Here is a 22,592-nt window from a genome sequence, read left to right as displayed (position 1 = left end):
TGTTTGGTTTGAGCCAGCACTTAACCATCATTTGAGGCATTTGGCATTGTTTTGCTGATTTTCAAAATTAATTTGCATAATTAATTTAGGTGATCTCTCCGCTTTGAAAGGAATTAGTTTAAGTTATCGGCTAAAGATGCCCTAAGTGTAAAAAAAAATAAAAAAAGGAAAAAGATAATTTGGAAACCCCTATATATTATTTTATTCTCACTTAGTGAGATAAAGTTGTTTTAAATGGATAGTGTGCGATGGTTGATGAATGTCAACATAAAATGTCGTGCAACAGTGATTCGTATAGATGTACTCCTGTTCTTTAATATAAGAAAAAAAAAATATTTTTTGTCTCATAAATTTTTTCTCTCAAATATAAGAAAAAAGCATGACATATTAACTATAAAAAAGTTAATTAATCACATTTAATTATATAAATTTCAATTAAAAAATAATTTTTTTGAACTTATCTTTTATTGAAATTTGATATTAAAGATAAAAAAGAATTATTAAAATTAACACCTCAATTAAATGAATAGTATTATAGAGATAATAACATCATATAATGTAAAATTAATTTTTTTTTATATATTTGAGATCAAGAAAGTTTTATTTTTCTTATATGGCTCAATTACAAATTTCACTACTAACTTTCATTATTTAACAAATTTTATAATCCAAGTTTTATTCTAACAGATTTTGTCACCCAAATTGTTTATTTTTGCACATTTTATCCTACTAACAGGACATTTATTTACAAATTAAGTGATTTTAACAGATTGTGAAATGTTGAAAGTTGAATGTTTAAATTCGTGAAAAAAACTTCAATGATAAAATTTGCAAAAACATAAATATTTAGTGATAAAATTCACAAAAATAAAACTTGAGTGGTAAAATTCATAAAATAATAAAAGTTTGGTAAAATTTACAATTAAGCCTTCTTATATTTGAGATAAGAGGAAATAAGAAAATTTCAACTAACTTTACCTTATTTAATGTTATTATCTCTAAAATATCTTTCATTTAATTGATATGCTAATTTAAATAACTTTCTTATCCTTGGTATTGAGTTCCAATGTAGAATAAGTTAAGAAAAAAATAATTTTTGATTGAAACTAATGCAATTAAATGTAGTTAATTAATTTTTTTAGTTAGTGTGATAATTTTTTTTCCTTATATTTAAGACTAGAGGAAGTACTAAAATAACATAAATATATTATTTATGTAAATATATTATAACTACATCCATAAGTAAGGTGAATGTGTAAGATTGAATTGGGTTTGATGGAATTTTGGACTTAAACGGATAAAAAAAGTTTAATTGGACTAAATTTTTGAATCTGTCATCAAGCTGTGTGTCAACTGACAAGTCATTGAATATTTAAAAAGTATAAAATGGAAAAAATTAAAAAAATTAAAAATATATAAAATTATAAGAAAACTGAAACAAATAAGATATTTTGTCTCAAGTTAAATCTGGAAATAAATAAATAAGTAAAATAAAAGATTAAGGGTCATTAAGCATCAAGTACTATGTAAAATATTCAAATCCCAATACCTGATTTGAGGCATTTGTTTCCTGCACTCTTACTATAATCCAACACCTCAAATTTACATTTCAGAATGAACATTCTGAAATGCAATGGAAGTGCAAAATACAAATAAGGAAGTACAAGATTCAAATGCCGTGGTTTGATTGCTTTGGGTTCATGAACTTTCAAATTATCAACCCAACCAAACCTGATTTTTTAAACTCAAGTGGACCCGATTGACCCAACCCATGATCACTCTTGTAATTAGAGTGAGAACTCCAGCACTCGATTTTATTTTGAAACATGTTATTTATACAATTTGTACAATAAAGAGAGAAAGAGAAAAAGACAAAGAAGTATAAAATGTCAGTGTATTAATACATTATCATATTTCAGTTCAGAACACAACCAAAAACATCAATTTCGCTAGCTGTAAACACTTCCTTAACAATATGCCAGAATTAACTGCAACTAGTCATATTGGCAGAGCATATATAGCATTGAGCTAGTGGGAAGGAAAACTATCCTATCACTTTCCACAATGGCAGGAAGGTTTAGTTTATTTTCCTCTCAATGCCGTTCTGTTTGGCTGAAATATCGGTCGGTATTTAGCGGTTGGTTCCAACGGTCTGAATCATGAGAGTCAGGCACAGATCCTCCATGCATGGGCGCAAATGCTGCAAGTAAATAGTGATAGATGATAACTGAACCTTTTTACATATAAAGAGAAAAATACTGATAAAATTGAACCCAACAACCAACAGAACAAATTTGCCAACTAACACAGAAGATATGCTTGAGAATTGAGATTTTCATGCATCACGTGGTCATTTCTAGCAATATTTAAAATAAGTGGTTCGGAAGAATATTTTGCTTGATATCAATTACTAGATTTAAAATTTTCAAGACTGAGGATCTGCAACATTTAAAGGGTCAATATAGGTTGTAAACATATAATGCTTTGGCCATTTTCAAGAATTTCACAAAGTTCAACCAGAAAAGCTACACTGAGATTACTAGGATTCATGGTGGTGTATGAGTGTGGCAACCAGCAAGAATATTAACTAACCTTTCTCTCTCATTCTTCTCTCTCTGTCATACTCAAATTTATCCCGAAGAAGGTTAACTTTCTCCCAGTTATCAGATTGCCTGTTTCTCCCAAAATTTTGGTCCTGCATTACAATCCAATAATCAGTGAGATAGTATCACACAGAAAATTATGGTAACCAATATTTCAATCTTAATGATTACAACTATCTCATTCAAATAGATCTAAAATGGGACCAAGAGTTGGAGTCAACTAGTAACAATATGAAAATCAAACGATGCAAAAGATAAATGACTGTGCCATAAAATCTTGTGGGAGGGATTTAGTCTCAGTTGACACAAGTTGGCCTGAGTATCATTCCTTACAAACTGGATACCCTTACCAAAATAGGAAAATTTTATCCTGAATATATCATCCCTTCCCATTCTAGATGGCATGAAGATCCATCAACTCCCATGTAGGGCTTCTTAAGCTGAAATTCCAATTTCCAACATTCAAAGCATAATTATCGCCAAAACTTTGATATGGGCAAAAGAAAAAAAAATGATGCAATACAAAATGGCAAGATGCAATTTATTTCTGATGGCACTTTATTCTGCATAGCTCACTAATGAAACAATATCCTTAGAACCAAAGATATAAATTTCATGACATATAGAGACAAGACAAAAAGAAAACTGCTATACTAATCATTCGATACTATATTTAAATCATTCAATTGTACCTTACTATGCTCCATTTGAGACTGAGGCCTTCTACTCCTGAAATGCCATAGTAGAAAGCACCAAGATTAGACACCATGCCTATGAACCCCACCATTTAATGACAGAAGAACTTTGAACCATTAATCTGATTGACCAATGAATACAGTGTAATATTGTTAAATCGAAGTTTCAATGTAAAGATGGTTTGTTACCCAACTAACAAATAGCAAGCAACACAACTTTTTTTGAAAAGAAACTCCAACACCATAGTAATATATAGCTAATGAAAAAAAGACTTAACAAAATCTTCAAAGAATATTTGTTTGAATAATTCTTCAGCAAGACAACCACTTCAGTTATCAAACTCATGCAGATGAATGCAAAATTAAGTAATAACATTCCAAGACAAAAGCAGTTACAAGCCTTAGCAGAAAAGGAAAAATAAAACAATGAAGGCAAACCTGTATGGGGAGAAATCTCCATCATCATCTTCAGCAGACTCATAGTTTGCATGATCCTGAGCAAGCTTTTTAGTGTAACCCTCATCCCAATAAAGCCTCTCCCAGTTTTCTCTTAGTTCATTATACAGCTCCATATACTTTTTGCACCAAGGATCATGCTCCTTTCAGTACAAGACAAGCATTTTAGACAACAATTATGATTTTGAATTTCACATTTTTGATACATAAAAAAAGTTTTGAAAACCATTTCCAATAGAAAAAGAAACAAAAACAGCTAGTTATTTTCTTATCTTCTTTCGGTTTTCATCTAATTCTACCTCTCCCTCAATTCCAACTCTCACACCACTCTCCACCAACTATCTAGCAACCTTGTTTAGCTGCATTTTGAAAACTAAAATTAGTTTTTGAAAATCAAAATCAAATATTAGACCCTAAAACTACATCATTCTCATAAGTTTCTGGTATTCAAAAAAGGTTTCAAACTGAAATGTCAAGGTTTTTTGGAGTCTCCTCAACCATTTCTCCACAATCTTCTACAATATCAAGGATTGTGACCAAATTGCTACCTTGACCATGACTAAAATTAATAACCTTGAATGTAATGACTAAAAACCAACAAAAGTTATAAACATTAAAACCGAAAATTGTTCTATTTCTTCTACTTGGAGAATCAATCCACAACAAAAAACACTCTGCCTATGCCCTATGCTGCACAATTCTTCTCACCAAAAAAAAAAACTATATACTATTATCTAAAACAAAACAAAATAATAAATAAAAAACAGAAAATAAAAAGGAAAAAAAATGAAGGGACATACGGATTCCTTAAGAACGAGGCGCGTTCGGCGCATGAACTGTTCTCTGAGCTGCTTGCGGCGCTTGTTGGGGATGTTCTCTCGGGGAATCACGAAGCGCTCACGTAGCGGCACGAGATCGCCGATCTCGTGCACTTCGCCGTCCACCGCCCACCACTCCGACCGCTCCTCCGCCCTCTTCAGCGCCACCGGCGGTGACTTCGGCCGCGTTCGGGCCCACCGGAGCTGCCCGAGGAGAAACGGCGTCGTCAGGGGCTGAACCTGAAGCCGTTTCGCGAGAGAGAGCATCGAAACAAAAAATAAAGTGTATCAGTGGGTTTTCTTCTTCAAGTGTTGCTTCAGTTCAATGCAATGCAGTAGTATGTAACTAGGTTCTTCTTCAAGTGTTCGGAAAAAAATTGTTTGTTACATGATAATTTTTTTTATAAATTAATAAATTTTGTATTTATTTTTTGATAATTATTTTATTTGTTAGTAATTTTTTTCAGACTAATAATAATAAAAAAAAATTATCGAAAAACAAACACAAAATTCATTAATTTATGGGAAATATAAAAGTTGTTAAGGATTAAAAATAATTTTTTATTAAAAAACAAATACAAAATTTAAATATTTATTAATGATCATAAAAATATTTTAGCCTTGTTTTTAAAACACCTCCACTTTTCTACTTATACTAATGACAATTAAAACAATAGCATTAAGGTCATGAAATATATTGAGAGCAACATGATCATCTTTGAAGAAATACTCATACTACTTTTTGGTCATGGAATAGTATGAGTTGTGTTATCAATAGAATGATTGTTCTCAAATTTGTGACATAGGAGATTTGATTGAAATTAGCATGGTTATATTGGAATAGCATGACCCGCAAGTACAACATAGGTCATGCTGCAATCAGCACATGCCATGCTATTTGAAGATGCTTAATTAGCATTGCATCTTTTCTCCTCTCTTTTGGCTTTTTTTCTCAACTTTTCAGCTTCTTTGTTCAACTATTCACACTTAGCATATACCTATGAGCTTTGACAACAAATCCAAACAAGATAAAATGTGAAAAAAATTGGGGTTCAAACACAATCAAATAACATTTTGTCAACCACACCACACTTGAATATTGCTTGTCCTCAAGCAGTTATTCTAAATTAAAGACTGACACAATTTTCTATACTCCTATTATTAGCCCTTTTTATTGCTTCTAAAAGTTACGGTTCCACCATGACAGGAAGTCATGCATTGGAACATGCACCTTTCTCCTATCATGTGTCGTGAACATCTACTATCAAGATACCAATGAACCATGATGAGTGTATTTTTACTACTATCAAGGACATATGTAACATGAATTATATTGTTCTTAGGTGCCCAAATCTTTTTAGGTCTTTTCTTATTAGTGGAAAATGCATTGAACACTCCCTTTCTAGGTAAGTCCCTGCATTTGGACGTCATGTGTCCAACCTTGTCACATAAGTTGCAAACAATGTTTTTTTTTATCATGGCTATATATTTCTCCCTCTTACCTATTTCTAGATTTGTCTTTAGGACATCTACTATACATTAACAATTTGTCAAGACCTTTTGTTACTCTAACAAATTTGGTCAATATGGATTTTAAAGAGTCAATTTCCTCATGAAGTTTTACAACATCTTGACATTGACCTTCTAAAGCTTCATTCTTCAAAAGCTTTTCATTTAATAACTTCATAGACTTTTTGTGGCTTTTACATTCCACCCAAAGATTATGTTTACTTTTTTTGAAGTCCCTATACTCTTTGTGCGTTTGTGCACACTTTCTCCATTGATCATATCTTTCTTTATTTAGATGGTCATGAAGTTCATTAAGCTATTTTAAATCTTTTTGTAAAGCTTTCAATTTGTTTTCCAACTCTTGAAAGTTTTCCAATAAAGCAAATTTTCTTTGGTAATTGTATCATTCTGAAGACAAAGCTTAGTCTCTTTTATCTTAAGAGTTTCACAAGCATCACATGCTTGAGTGGACTCTTCTAGAGAACCATCTGCTTTATCTTGAAAGCCTTTTTCAAGTTCCTTATGACCTCTGGATAGCTTTTTAAAATCTTTTCACAAGTTTTTGTAAGCTTTTGAAAGAATGGACGAGTTTGAAAGCAGTTGATGATAAGCTTACTTAAGAGACTTAGGGTCATTGAAATCTACCTCATCCTTTTGGTCTGATTTAGATTCTCGAAAGGTTGTATTTGCCATCAGACATAGGTTAGCTTCCTCTTCTCCTTCTTCATCAGACAAGGTGTCATCCAAATCTTCCCAGGTGCTCATGAGGCCTTTCTTTTCCTTGGACTTGTAGTACTTCTTCTTGTCCTTAGACTTCTCTAAATTTGGACATTCTGACTTGAAGTGTCCAGGCTTCTTGCACTCATAGCATATTATTGAGCTATTTTCTTTGTCTTTCCTCTCCTTGAACACTTTCTTGGAGGAGTTATTCCATTTGGATCCTCTTTTGCTCTTCCACATCTTTCAGATCATTCTTGAGATGAAAGCAAGCTCATCATCTTCATTAGACTCGTCCTTAGATTCTTCAGTAGAGGGATTTCACACACTTAGAGCTCTCGATGTTGATTTTGAAAATGGCTTCTTGGACGATGGGACCTTTTTGGTCTTCTAGGCACTGAGAGCCAAAGACTTCCCTTTATTGAGTCCTTTGTGTTGTTGTTTAAGCTCTTGTTCATGAACCTTTAGAGTTACAATGAGCTCTTCAAGGGACATGGTGTCAAGACCTTTAGGTCTCTCAATGTTGTTACTCGTGGTCTCTATTTTTTAGACAAACTTCTTAAAATTTTGTCAATATGATCATAGTTATAAAAAGTTCTATGCAGAGACCTTAGTTTGTTTAGTATGATTTGGAAGCGACCAAACATACATTGTATGTCTTCGCCTTCTTCCATAGTAAATAGTTCATACTTACGCATGAAGAGACTTATCTTGTTCCTCTTCACTTGCGATGACCCTTCATATGTTATGGCAAGGGTGTCCTACATCTACTTTGCGCTTCTAATGTTGTGGACTTTCGTGAATTCTTCTTCTAATAGAGCACAAAAGAGCATTGCAAGCTTTTGAGTTGAGTAGAAATTTTTGCTCTTCCATCCACCGACTTCTGGGGATCTCATTTAGCTCATCATTAAATGGAATATGATTTCCATTTTCCACGAAATGTGCAATCATCATTTCCTTCTAGTAGTCATATTTGATCCTTTTGAACAATAGAGGTTTGTTGGTGTAATAACCTTTTTCTATTTCTTTCTTTGAGCAAATCTTTTGCTCTGTATTGTTAAATAATCAACTGAGAGGCCAAACTCTAATGTCATCTGAAATATCAAATATCACATTAGAAGAGGAGTTGAATAGTGTGTTAGAAAAATTTAATAACTTTATTGCAAAGAAAGCTCTCTCATAATCATATTTGTGAACACACAGATTCTGACTGTGTCGTTTAATTATAGAAAAACATTTTCAGTGAAAACAACAAACTATCATTCAATGAAAGGTAAAATAGATTTTTCATAAAGATTTTTCAAATAAACACTTGGTGAACAAGTGTGTCAAAGTAAGCTTAAGAGAATACTAATTAAATAGCTTTAAGAGAGAAGTAGAAATACATAGTTTATACTAGTTCGCTCAAATAGAGCTATATCCTGTTCTTCTTTAAAAACTTGTAAAAGATTCCTCTAATCAAAACTGATTACAAATAAGTATTCTATTTTGTCACTTCTGGCCACAATAATATTCTCTAGGCCACTACTAGCACACCCTTAGAATTTCCCTAAATCTAAGATATCTAAGTATTTTTTTTAACCACAAATGTTAAAAGCATCAATGTTAACATCGGTTCTCATAAATCCGATGTTAACATACACTACACAATATTGGATTTTATGAAAACAGGTGTTGTATAACAAGCAATAAACAAAAAAAATGTAAAATATGAATAAAATAACATCGATTTTTATCATTTTTTTCTAAAAACTGATGTTTTTTGCAATTTTTTAATATCTTATTTGTTTTTTTAATATTACCCTAACCTACAAATTAAAAAACAGACCAATTAGACAGTTTCACAGTACAAATTTTTATATTATTATTGAATAATTACTATCAATTATAAGAAATAATTAAAGAAAACAATAATTTCAATACGTAAAATCATCTACTATAACCGAATCTAATTAAACATAACTATACAATTGTAAAATTCCTTAAACACCTAGTGTTTTATTTTTAACTCTGAGATAACAACTTGCCCACTGAATGCGAATTGCCTTTATTCTCTCTAGTTCCAATGGTCTTGGATTAGTAAAATACTGCATGATATAATAAAACATAATCAATATAAATAATAACAAGTATAACAAATGAAATTAGTTTTGAAGTAAACAGTTACCATTTTTCAATTGTCCTTGAAACCTCCTAAGACTATCATTGACATCCAATGCATCATATAATAGCGGCACTCAATGCTTCCTCTTTGCTTATTACACTAAATTCAATAAGATATTCAAAGTTAACTGAAAATTAGTGTACACAGTAATAAAATATAATTTTAAAGATATCAGCCATTGTTTAAATGACTTACTTTAACTGGAATATCCATTTAGCAATAGCCTTGGGTTTACTTCCTTGAATATCGTTGAATCCCTTCAAAGCACTGGTTAAGAGAAACATTCATGCATATTATAAAATTAAAATATTGTTGTCTTACAATTGATAAAGTAAATGTCTTATAAATTAAAACTAACCTGTTAATAATTCCTTTCAAGTAGTTGTTGGGCTTATTGTGAAAGGAACAAAATCAAACAACATTGTCCTTAGGACGTATAACAACCAGTTGCCAATGTGCATTGCATTGAAGAACCTTAAGTTATTATAGTACATACATTATTTAAATTGATTTGTTCAATTTTACTTACCCATTCAAGTAGGTTTTTAGGTAGACATCTATCTGTGAATTTTGCATCCATATCTTAATATAATCTTCAGATTCAGATTGCGATTGCCTAGATCTCTATATGGATTGTGGCTCAAGGAATCCAAACTCAGAGATATTCCCCGATCATAGACTTACCTCATTCATATGCCTATTGTTAAAATAAAATAAATCATGCATTAATTTAAAACAATCAGTTATGTAATGGATTGTAATGTAAAATGACTTACAAAATCTACATTTGTATAATAGAGATGTTGAGACATTGACCACTGTGTTCTATTTCAGAAAGATCTTTATGCTTTATGTACAAGGGGGCATCATCATTATACACCCCAAACACAATTGAATCCCACAATACCTGCATAGGCTTGAGGAAAAGCTACGGGATCGTCAATGTCATCTAGTATAGGAGATTGTCATCAGGTTCTGGCCTATCTACAAGTTTCACCGGTCCTTGTTTATCATACACAGTTAATAAACATAAGTCAATGATAGTCAAAGCTTTATTTGTAACAAATCTTTTTTTAATAATAATAAACACAACAAAAGGAAATACTTGTTCTGAAAAAGGTTGTATAAGATGTGTTGGCCAAGCAAAGGTGTTAAGGGCCTGCCCCACTAACTGAACCTCTTGAGTGGGTACAGGGAGGCTAGCATCAACATCTCGAACTTCTTCAACATCAACCTTCATGTGATCATTGCCCAAAGGGACGTTGTGGACGATTGTCGACCCCTAATAAACTCCTCCAAGGGCAACTAGGCAGGGAGAATTGTCATCAATATACAACCCACATTTGTTTGATTCACCCATGTCTGGGTCCTGCCCCAAGGGATCGACACAACTTTCCTTTGTGCTAATATGGGCAGCAGAAAGACCAACCTTAGGCTCAGGAGGTAGTACGAGTCCCAGGGATTGCATCTAGAATTGCATTTGCCTGAAGGATAACATTAGTCGTTGAGTCACTTTTTCAATGATCGACTGCTCCAGCCTGTCCCTAATTTTCTATGTCAGCTACTCCGTGATATTTTCTTTTAATTAATGCAACTCTTTGGGGTTGATCGACGTAGACGTGCAGGAGTTTGTTGAAGCCGGTCCAAAGTATTGTTTGATCGTCACACCGGTTCTAGCAGCACAGATATGACTAGAGTGCTCTGGTCACCCAATAGCATTCGTCAGTACATCCTAACGTCCACGGGCGGAAAAGCTATCCTGTGTTGATTGCTCTTCAAGGGAATCCTGCAGTCAACAAAATACTGCATGAAAATAATGCATTATAAGTCTTCTTTCTAATATTCTGTTACAATTAGACATGAACTTGTCAACAAAATACGCTTGAAAATAATGCATTATTGTCAAATTCATAAACAATGCAAGTCAACTAATCTCCCATGAAGGGCCTCTATGACTCTGACAAAATTGATTCTACTTTTCTTTGTTGATTTCGTACTTGTCACAAACAGTGTCATCGTCCTCCTCCTTGCCTTGTTCTACAACTCATTTGGATGTCAAATCTAACTTAAACTTCCTTCATTACTCTCCTACTGTCTTAACGATTTTCTTCTTCGTCCTTTGATTAAACGCTTCTAGAATATCAAATTCAGCTTGCGATACAAAAAATACATTTAATAGTTAGTAAAAAACATTCAACATTATAAGATTTTTAGTACAACCAATTACAATAACATTCAACATTTAATTCTAATTAATACTTGAATGTCCTCCTAAATTAAATCCTTATGAGCTACAGGAACTTCTTTCTAGTTAACAAATGTAACATCCACCTTATCTCGAGCGACGATCCCTAAATATGTCCTTAATTTCTTTTTGTGGGGACCATTAGCTTTCCTAGTGGAAGGATCCACATGAACCACTGGTCTCTCCATCCCAACGGGTCGGGTAGCCAATGATCTAAGTCATGTTGCTTTTTTAGTTTTCTTCTCTGTAGATGATGAAGGTGCTAACCCAGGAGGAAGAAGGGAGCTCGGAGTAGTCATGTGCCTGTTAAAAAACAACATTAATTAAAGTCAACTCAAAAGTGTAGTAAGTTATGTAATTGTAAATATGGAAACAACTAAATATGAAAAAGATTAAGTTATACAATGTTAATTAATTCTCCTTCATCATGATCATTGTGATTTGCATGGATGTTGTCAACTTTTTCTTCTCCGTTGACATTAGGCATTTGTGTGGAGAAAGGAGTGGGACAAGTATCTAGGGTTGAATCATCATCTTCAAGATTAAGATCCATGGTTTTTCCATGTAAAACCCCTAACCACCTTTCATCACAAGGATCTTGAACATAAAATACTTGTTTACCTTGTTCTGTCATGATGAAAGACTCATTCTGATAAGCTAGCTTCTTCAGATCTACCAAAGTAAATCCCAAATCATCGATTCACACACCGATATTTCTATCAACCCACTTACTCTTGAAATCACACACAATGAATTTAACATAATTAAGCTCCAAGATTTCTTCAATGACTCCAAAGTAAGGCATGGACGCCAGACGAGAATTGTCATCAGATACAATAGCAAAGTGTTAAGGTTCAACCCTAAGACTAACCCCACTGTTTTGCATTGTACTCTTGTCATCTTGTGATTTGGTGTAGAACGAATACTTGTTGATATCGTATCCCTACCAACTTTTAACATTTCTTTTAGGCCCATTTGCTAACTTCCTTAATTTTTCAAAAGCAATATCATCACCAAAGATTGTATTTTTAAACCAATTTAGGAAAGTCTTATTATGCTCTTTCAACACCCTATTCTTGGTCATTTTTGGGTTACTTTCCTTGACTAAGGCTTCGTTACGAACTATGTATGGTAGAACTTCATTATTGTTATTCAGTATATACAAATGAGCTTGTTGTAATTCCTTTAGATCCAGATTTATAACATGTAACCCTCATGAACCCTTACCACCCACTCTCTTGTCATGCTGAGACTCGGGAAGGCCAACAGGTTTTGAGTTTTCAATGTACTCTGAACACAATTCAATAGCTTATTTTGCAGTGTACCTTCCAATAATGGATGCTTCAGGATGGTGTAGATTCTTTGTATACCCTTTTAAGATCTTCATGTATCGCTCAATTGGGTACATCTACTGTAAATAAACAGGACCACACAATTTAATTTCCCTCATTAGATGGACAATAAAGTGAACCATGATGTTGAAAAATGAAGGAGGAAAATACATCTCTAACTGACACAAGATGATAGCAACTTCATTTTCCAAGTCATCTAACTTTATAGGGTCAATGACTTTACTACAAATGGCATTAAAGAAAAAGCACATGTGAGTTATGGCATGCCTCACTTTGTTAGGAAAAATGTCTCGAATCACCATGGCCAACAGTTGTTGCATCAAGACGTGACAATCATGAGACTTTAAGGCAACTAATTTCAAATCTTTTAGCTGCACAAGGCTCTTAATATTTGTAGAGTATCCCTGTGACACTTTGATACGACACAAACACTGATAGAAACTTGTCTTATCCTTTCTTGACAAAGTATGACATGCTGGAGACAAGTATATTTTCTTACCATTAAACCTTGGATGTAACTAACTGGTCACATATACCCATCTCATCTAGATCTTGACAAGTATTTAAACCATCCTTTGTCTTGCCTTGAATATTAAAAAGCGTACATTTTTCTCCACATGCATATCATCGATACAATGTCTAACATCTAGATCGGACCAGTATGGAAGATCAAACATCAAACAATATCGACCTCTTCTTCCATATGCAAATTTTACTTGTCAGCTTCTTTTGGGTCTTTCCAAATATAGTATTGGATTCCTCAACCCACTCAAGAACCTACTAACCAGTTAATAATATTGGTGCACTTTCATGCTCTTGACTTCCATTAAAATCTTTTTTAATCACCGGTAAGGGTGATAAGGTTTCAGAAAATGTCGATGTCGAGTGTATACTATTTTTATTCTTCCATATGCAAGTTTTACTTGTCATCTTCTTTTGAGTCTTTCCAAATATAGTATTGATGTCCTCTACCTGCTCAAGAACATGCAAACCAGTTAATGGTATCGACACACTTTCATGGTATAGACATGAGTTTGAAGAAATGTATAAATGCCCCAGGTGTGGGGGTATCAAGGTACAAAGTGAAGGATGATGACGAGTGTAACAGTGACAAAAACACAAAGAAAGGCCCCCTCAGCGAAGGTGTTATGATATCTTTCAATCATTCTAAGGTTTAAGCGTTTGTTTGCTAATGGAGATGACACACAATACCTTACATGACATGCAGATGGGAGAAATTGCAATGGAATGCTCCACCAACCGACTGATTCCTCTCAGTGGAAGAAGATTAATCGTTTGTATCTGGATTTCGACAAAGAGATAAGAAATCTTAGGCTTGGACTTACCACTGATGGAATGAATCCCTATGGCAGTTTAAGCACTCAACACAGTTCATGACCTATTTTGCTAGTAATTTATAACTTGCCTCCTTGGTTGTGCATGAAGCGAAAATGCATGATGTTGTCTATGATGATATCAGACCCAAGATAGTCAGGAAATGAGATCGATGCTTATCTCAGTCCCTTAATTGAAGACTTGACAAAGTTATGGGACGAGGGGGTTGCTGTGTTTGATGGGTATCGAAATAGGACATTCAAGTTGCGTGCAATGCTATTTTGTACCATTAATGACTTTCCAGTATGCGGAAATTTGAGAAGATACAATGTTAAGGGCCATCGTGCATGTCCTATCTGTGAAGAAGACACAAGTTACGTACAATTGAAATATAAAAGAAAAATAGTATACACTCGACATTGACGTTTTCTGAAACCGTATCATCCTTACGAGTGATTGAAAAAAGCTTTTAATGGAAATCACTCAATAACCCATTTACCAATTCTCTATTTCAAAAAGTAACGAATTGGCACCTACATCAACCACATTCTTACAAAATGTATTTTTTTTTCTCTCACAAAGTCACTGTTAAACTTACAGAAATTATTCATTCACTGTTTTAATTTATACAAAACAATTTGTGACAAGAACCCAAAACATGGTTTTCAAAATCAGTTCTACTCTAGCAAGCATCTTTGAAACTCTCGTAAAATGCTGGAGCCATCAATCACACTTGAAGGATAAGGTATTTGTGTAAAGTGTGAAACGATGAACTTACAAAAATGTCTGAGGCTGAATCGAAACGACATCGTGGAGGCAGATTCAATCGAGTTCTCCTTCGTTTACTTAGCTTCAATCGAAATAGTGCTCACACCCTACAACTCCTTAATATTTGAAAACAACACTTCACTTGCTTTCAACACCGCAAGAGTGAGAAGGTTCGAGTGAGAGTGAGAAAGGGTTCAAGTGGCCATGAGAAAGGTTTCAAAGTGAGGCAACTTGATGGTTAAAGAGCAGTTTTTATAAAAGATCCAACAACATCAATTTTTAAACAAAACAAATGTTGCTAGCAAAAAATCAACATCGGTTTCAGTTTTCCAAACATTTTATTTCCATTATCATAAAAAAGATCTAATTATTAATTATTGTATAATTAAAAATTATTTTTTAAAGTAATTTTCTAATTGACTAAAAATATAAGAAATGCCAAAATTAAATTCTTTTAAAATATGGTCAATAGATACACATTTCTTTAAAGCTAATGTATTATTATTCGATCCATCTAAAAGGATTCGATACAATATTGCCAAAGGTGAGAATAAATGTTCATAGTACCAAACCAATCAAGCAATACTATACTCCACCCTTTTATAGAAGAACAAAAACCAAAACCACTTTCCTACTCTCCCCCCTCCCCCCTAAAACAACGACTACAATAACTATAGACACCAATGGATTATCATCAATTAGCATCTCGAGTAGTTGCATTATCAATTGGTGTTGTTGGGGCTGACAGTGCTGCTTGAAGGGTCTTCATAAACCTTTTTTGGGTATTTTACGGCATTGAGTTGAACCTTTCTTAAAGCAGCTTTGCCAAGATCTACACCACACATGTCGGAGAGCCTCACAAGATAAAGCAACACATCTGAAAGCTCTTCACCAAGATGAACCTTTTCCTCCTCTTTCCAATCTAGAAGACCCTTTGGAACCTCCCCTTTCCACTGAAATATCTCAGACAATTCTCCCACTTCACCCACCTGTGAAATCAATAAATAGGAAAAAAAAAATTGATAGAATCCAAAACTTAGTCTTTTGATTTAACACACTATTGAATTATGGATTTCTTAAAGGGCAGACACTGAATTGGGAGAATATATTTTGTGGGTTTCATCTTACAAACGTAATCCATTTGCAGTTTGTAAAGTGTATTTTTATTAGTTTGGGCAAATATACTAATTAATGATATTTTTGAATAAGAGGAAAGAACACAATAATATATTTCTTTTTATTTTGTTGAAAATAAATAAAAATAAAAGAAAAAACATTATTTTTTAAAAAATAATGCAAAAAATAAATCTTCAGTTTAAATTTCAAAACCTTTTCACTTTCCACCCAACAAAGTATAAAACCATGGGCAAGAACATGAAACGCTTTGGAATTTAATAATCTTTTTAAAATGTAACGTCACGCAATTAAAAAATTGATAATTCTGTGTCCATATGTGTTACGAGAAAAAAAAAAACAGTTACAGATTATTTTTATGTAATAAATGATTTTCTTACCAATATAATTATTTTTTTAACAAAAATGTTATTTTAATATTTTAACCCGAAATATACACCTGCCTAAAGTGATACTAAAGAATCATCAAAAAGATAAAAAGGAACCAACTTTAAGAAAAATTCAAGGATCCCAAATGCATAAATGAGGATGAGAACCATCCTCTGCTGGGTCAGTATTCAAACACCCATGATGAAGAACAAAAATATTAAAATAACAATAAAATGCCTCAAATTTGGGTATCCTTAATTGGAAAATGACATAAACAAACAATGTTCATGGAAGGTGCAACTAGAACAAAAAAAGGCACGTTTTTTTTTTTTTTGGGGGAGGGGGGGGGGGGGGGGGGGGGTTAAAAGATAAACATGCATACCAAAGCCAAAAGGAGGTTCCTTGGGCTATGAAACTGCTCCCAATCCCTCTCCTTTGCAAACTCATCCATTATCTGCTTAAGCTGATCAAGTGAAACATGTGCTTCTGGAGGAACCCCAGCCATCTTTCAAAGAACAGAAAACGAATATAGTGAAGAGAGAGAGAGAGAGAGATAACAAGAATGAAGAAAAATGAGGCTAGCTAGCACCTCATTATATAAGGACAAGAAGACAAGAAAATGAAGCGTTTTTTTGATTTCTTGGGAAAGTTCACTCTACTTTATACTTATATGGAAAGAGAAATTAAAGCGAAGAGAAAGACAGAGAAAATGGTAAGAAATCAAAGAGGTGGATGCTGCAACACAGTCATTTTCGGAAATTGGAGGAGTTCATTCCATTTGTGTTTATTTTGTTTCTTCCTGATATTCTTACAAAAAGAGAGTGAAACCGATGCATGGGACCCAACTTTTATGTTTTTTAAAAAGTAAAATTAAATGAATTTAAGAATAAAATAATACATGATATTAATTCTTTTTTATCTATATTAAATGATAATTCTTTTAAAGTGTATTTAATTCATTTAATATATTTTATTTTCTTAATAAATGTATTTTTTAAGTGAAAATTAATATTTTTTAATGCATAAATTTATCTAATTCATTAATACATTTATCAACATGCGTTTCTATCTAACTAAGAGATCATTTACTTACCCCATGTTTTTTTTATTCATATTTTACCCCTTGCTTGATAGAGAATAATGAAATAAAGTGAGACAATATGTAGGTGAAAATAGGATACAAATAAAAATTATATGATTAAAGAGAAATAAAAAAATAAGAGTAAAAGTTAACTTTTGAAATTATAATAATAATAATTATTATTATTATTATTAATTATTATTATTATTATTATTTAATGCATACATTTATTAAAAACAAACATCCTTTAACTATAAAAAATCATTTAACTTTTTTTTTCTCTAAATTACTTGAAGAATAATATATTAAATGCCAGTTCTATTAAAATTGTATCAAATTCCTCTCTTTCTATATAAGTTCCTTTAACCGAACTGGACAGAGTATTTTTAGCTGTCTTTTTCAACAAAAATGTTTTTAAGAGTTTTCACTTTTTCCTCAAATAGAGATTTTTAGGAGTTTTTCTTGAGAACATTGTCGGGAGTTTCTTTAACCTTATTCATGATTTTGGTCCACATTAAAATGGTAACATTTGATGTCTTAAATTTTATAAATAGATAATTTTGGTTCTCCTAGTAGATTATTCACTAATAATTATAATTATTAGAGATATTAAATTAATTATAAATTAAATAAAAATTATTAATCATTAAAAAACTTACTATTAATCCTAATGTGATGTTGATACCGATGAAGTTAAATGCAACATGAAGGCTGTATGTCCGAGAGGAGGAGCACAACGTAGTGGGGAATTATAATTATTAATAATTTTTTATTAAATGTTTTAATAATTAATGGTTTTAATTGATTTATAATTAACTTAATAATTTAATTTATCAAAATTATTTGTTAATAATTTATTAGGAAGATGAAAATAACCAATTTATAAAAACATTTAATAAAAAATTAAATATAATTTATATATTTGGAAACCAAAATTAAATATAATCAAAAGACCAAATATTACATTTAAAATTTAGGAGACCATAATAATGAATTCGACAAACTAAGGAAACCAAAATTATAATTTAGCCTGATTTTAATTATAATATAATTTATATATTTGGAAATATTTAATTGTATAGAATAATAAATTTATTATATTCAATGCATATGTTAAGATACTAGTTTTATATATAAAAGAAAATAAAAAAAGCAAAAAAAAATTAATTTTAAAATATTAAAATTGAACTGACCTAAAAAAAAATAAAAACTTAAAATTCTCAGATAATTTGAACTAAAAACACAAAATATATAATTAAAATTTATCCTTTAGAGTTTAACACGCGTTTCCAGTTAACCATAACAAATCATTTAATGTTTACTAAATTTACTTGAATCTAAAAATATTTCAGTTAACTATAACCAATCATTCAATGTTTACTAAATTTACTAGAATGTAAAAATATTTATAAGAGGTTTGTTGATTTAAAAATTTATTGGAGAATCCAGATATTAGTCCAATGCTCTCCGTTAGGAAACAATAACTCCTTTTTTTTTCTCATTAGGAAAAGGTTGTAATGATTCATGGCCATTACATGAAACTAAGATCTAATTTAATCGGAAGATTTTATTTTAATTTATTCAAAACTCTTTAATTAACTTATTTATCAACGTATTTATAAACTTTTCACGTTTTAAAAGTTAAAGGCTAAAATGCACAACACTAAAATAAAATATCACATGATATATATATAACATCATAATAACTTAAATCTCCTCAGAACATGTATATAAACATAAATCACAATATAAGGATAAGTCACATAAACTCTGAGTTGGTCAATACTATATATAACTTTAAAGAGAAAACAAAAACAGATAACACATCTTCATGTTTAGATATACACATGTCCATGAAGTCTCCTAAGACACAGGTGTTGAATCCACATCCCTAGTTTTAGTTATGATCGACAAATCATTAGCAATGAAAATTGTAAGGATGATGAATTTTATGTGATGACTAACATTGTAGGAAAGTGTCTCAATGTTAAACTTATTAAGAAACTAATATGTTCATGCATGCTAAGGTGCTAAAAAAGGTTGTCTTAGACTAATTGTTAAGAGTAAAGGTCTTAGAAGATCCCTTGAAGCCCATCCACACGATGAAGAATGCTTCCTTCTGCAAGGCCTTACATAATTCTCTTCTGCACCTCAAAGACAACATCAGATCTTCCATATGCTACCACACATACAAATGACACATAAAAAGACTGAATGCAAACTGCATTAGAAAATGCAATCAAGTTGAAAGTTGAAATTGCCCATGAGGAGACCTGATGAGGAACATCAAAATAGAAGATTGCCAAGCCCTACTAGAAAAATCAAAATTAGCGAGGGGTCAAATTTGTCACTAAATAAACAAAAATCTGTCACAGAATCAAGCCTTTTGCCTACCCCTACGAGCCAACAAGCCAAGCCAAGCTAAGCAAAGTAAAACATGGCCTATGAGAATTTTGGGTCAAACTTTAGTCGGCTCATTTGACAGTACTAGACATGGGTAGACATCAAACCCATGTGAAAAATGAAAGATCATTTGAACCTATATTAGAAGAGTCATTGAATCACTTCTTGAATCTACTAGTTCAATTTAAGTTTGTTAATAGTAGTTATTAGTCAATTATTGATCATAATTGCACTAGAGAATTATGAAAAGGAAAAAACTTCCATCTTGATTTGTTTTAAGATTTTTTGCCATTACTTTTTGGAACTTTTTTTATTATTAAATAATAAACCATTACTTCAATTAATTATATTTTAAATACTTCTTACTTTTCATTTATTCTTTTAAGTTATATAGTTCTATATGAGTTCACTAGAAATATTAAATTAGAATACTAATATTAACTACAATATTTTCCTAACTAATATTTCATATATTGGTACAAAAAGGGTTAATTATAATAGAAGTTAGTAATTTCAAGATATAAAAATTTCAAATATATATAAAGCCATAAAGCTAAATAAAATATATTTTAAAATTAAATATATCATAAAATGTGTGACTAAAATATTTAGGCAAGGGTTTATCCGTGATAATATCTGTCAGAAAATAATTTCAAAAGTTTGTGACGGACTTTGTGACAGATAAATATCCTTCACAAATAACCTTGGTAAATATTTCATATTTAGTCTGTGATGAACTTTGCGTTAAGAAAACTAGAGAGGGACAAACACTACCTGTCCCTAATATACATTTATCCATCACTTAAACCATCACAAACTAACATAAATATATGTTCGTCACAATTTTTTAAAATCCCTCACAAAGGTCATCACTAATTCTGAGGGATTTTATTCTGTCACAAAACTACGCCACAAATTTTGATTCTTCTAGTAGTGAGATACTATACAGTCTAACCTTGGCCAGAATACTAACCAATAATTGTACCTTCACTTTATCTTTCTGAAACAATCTACTTTAGAATACTTTGTGTTATGAAGGTGTGTTAAGGTTGATGAAGCTGAGCTACTTCAGAAAGATATACATCTGTTGAACTTCATCAAAAGGATCTACTTCAGTATGAATCCTTCATAAGCTAACATTAGAATCTCCATTCTGATTTAAGTCCAGAATGTTCATCAGAAAGTTCCCTCAGAATGACCTTGCTAGCTCCCATGACATGACAACTATCATTTGTGTTTGCTTCCTCAAAAAATTTGTCGCTTGAGTGGGATCCACTTCAACGATATTCTTTAGAGTTTTAAAAGGCCAACAAGGAGCATTATGAAGTTAAATTGAAGCCTTCCAAGTGAGAGTAACTCAAGCCAAGATATCTCTGTGAGAAATCTTATATTGTTGCTTCAACCCCTCTCAATAAAGAGTGACTCAATTCTGTAAAAGCTTGTAAGCTGATATAGATCTAAGATAAAAGTGAGATATTGTAATTTGTTGGGGGAAACCCTCTTGTGAAGAGAAATTTGTATATATGCAGTCAAAACACATAGACCCTTTGTTGTTGAAAGTCCAATAAGTGGCAAACAAAGGTTGTAACCAGTGGTGTAGCTGGTCTAGTTATGGCTAGGTGTGAAGTCCACTAGAGTTGCTGGTAGGGGCATGTTGTTGTAATCCAATGGTTTGCTGGTCCAATAGTGACTGATTGTGTTAGTGAAATCTCATCTAAGAGTAAGAACTGAACATAACCCAAGGTTGGGGGTGAAGTAGTATAAAAATCACTATCCATCATCTTCTTCCTCTCTCTCCATTGATTTTGAACTGTGATTTGTTAACCGGTTTAATTACACAATTATTAAAACCCAACAAAGGGGCAACCAAAAAAAGCAATCCTAATCTAGAAGTAGGCTCAAGTTTATGATCTTCAAGTCCCCTATATTATTCTTCTCACAAGTGAAATCATCTTTATATTAATATCCTCCTGTAGCTTCCTTAACCTTGATATTGTAATAACTCCTCCAAAGTTAAGGTCCTCATTCTTTTGTAGTCCTCCATCAGATTGGGTCTCATTAAGCTCAAGTGTTAAGTTTTACTAGCAAGATACTTGTGCATTGGCATGGATCTCTCTCGTTTTTATACATGTTCGAAACACAGTTGCCTATAAAATTAATTTTTATATTAAAACAAAACATAATTTGGTATTTATATTTTATATAAATGAAATAATGATTAGAGCATTCAACCAAAGAAAATAATCCAACCAAATCTTGATTTTAAGGCTAGTTAAATCATTTGTTTGCTATAGAATATTTGAAAATTGAAGCCATAGTTCATGTCCTTGTTGGTTTAAATTCAATCTTAACAAATTTTATTTCAAATATTTATTATGTATTTATGCAAAAATAAATTCAACATTATTAAAAAGTATTTTAATTTATGATATTATTAAGTGTGCAATATTTTGTAATAAAAATATATTTAATAAATTAATAATAAATATTTATCATATAATTATGTAAAAATGAGATTAACCTTCATATATAAATACTAATTAATAAAATTTTCATATATGAAGTTATTAAACATAGAGATAAAATATTATTTTCTAATACACACACACACACACACACATTTAACCTTATATGCAAAGTTTAACATGCACAGGACAAGTGTATCCTACACAATAGTAACAGTGGACTTAAGTCTGGATATTGAACCCAAAGGACCAGTTGCGTTCCCATATAATCAGTTTAGCAATAACTAGGCTATTTGACTTTTATCAAATTAAGAAAGATTGTTTTTGATCAATTTTACTCTTTAACCTAAAGAAGAGTTAAAGCAAAATAACTTTGTCAGAAACACAAAAGCCTAGGATTATGAACTTGCATATACCCCATTTTCCCCAATTTAATTCCAATAAACCCCCAATTAAATCAATCACCAGTATTCCCCAA

The 22,592-nt window shown here is 31.8% G+C and overlaps 2 protein-coding genes across 2 annotated transcripts; both read right to left on the bottom strand.

Annotated features, from left to right (window-relative positions):
- Nucleotides 1-1,787: 1,787 nt before the first annotated feature.
- On the bottom strand, nucleotides 1,788-4,909 carry LOC114406368. The gene is made up of 5 exons (XM_028369057.1): nucleotides 4,555-4,909; nucleotides 3,737-3,897; nucleotides 3,296-3,332; nucleotides 2,593-2,695; nucleotides 1,788-2,200 (listed from the first exon to the last, which is right to left on the bottom strand). The coding sequence occupies exons 1-5, from the start codon at nucleotides 4,837-4,839 to the stop codon at nucleotides 2,094-2,096; spliced, it is 693 nt and encodes a 230-aa protein (XP_028224858.1). The 5' UTR covers nucleotides 4,840-4,909; the 3' UTR covers nucleotides 1,788-2,093.
- A 10,189-nt stretch (nucleotides 4,910-15,098) lies between these two features.
- On the bottom strand, nucleotides 15,099-16,946 carry LOC114406367 (dCTP pyrophosphatase 1-like). Its single transcript, XM_028369056.1, has 2 exons — nucleotides 16,548-16,946; nucleotides 15,099-15,651 (listed from the first exon to the last, which is right to left on the bottom strand). Exons 1-2 carry the CDS (start codon nucleotides 16,668-16,670, stop codon nucleotides 15,385-15,387), a joined length of 390 nt encoding a protein of 129 aa, XP_028224857.1. The 5' UTR covers nucleotides 16,671-16,946; the 3' UTR covers nucleotides 15,099-15,384.
- Between the last annotated feature and the right edge of the window lie 5,646 nt (nucleotides 16,947-22,592).

This window comes from Glycine soja, chromosome 3 (genome assembly GCF_004193775.1).
Source record: "Glycine soja cultivar W05 chromosome 3, ASM419377v2, whole genome shotgun sequence".
In the NCBI taxonomy this organism is placed as follows: Eukaryota; Viridiplantae; Streptophyta; class Magnoliopsida; order Fabales; family Fabaceae; genus Glycine; species Glycine soja.
Note: the sequence above shows the minus strand (reverse complement) of the source record. Positions and strands in the feature narration are given on the sequence as shown.

Coding starts and splice junctions, on each gene's coding strand:
- LOC114406368 (XM_028369057.1), bottom strand. CDS start 4,839: ATGCTCTCTCTCGCGAAACGGCTTCAGGTTCAGCCCCTGACGACGCCG. Junction 3,898..4,554: donor GCCTCGTTCTTAAGGAATCC/GTATGTCCCTTC, acceptor TTGTACTGAAAG/GAGCATGATCCTTGGTGCAA. Junction 3,333..3,736: donor GGAGATTTCTCCCCATACAG/GTTTGCCTTCAT, acceptor ATGGCATTTCAG/GAGTAGAAGGCCTCAGTCTC.
- LOC114406367 (XM_028369056.1), bottom strand. CDS start 16,670: ATGGCTGGGGTTCCTCCAGAAGCACATGTTTCACTTGATCAGCTTAAG. Junction 15,652..16,547: donor GGAACCTCCTTTTGGCTTTG/GTATGCATGTTT, acceptor TTGATTTCACAG/GTGGGTGAAGTGGGAGAATT.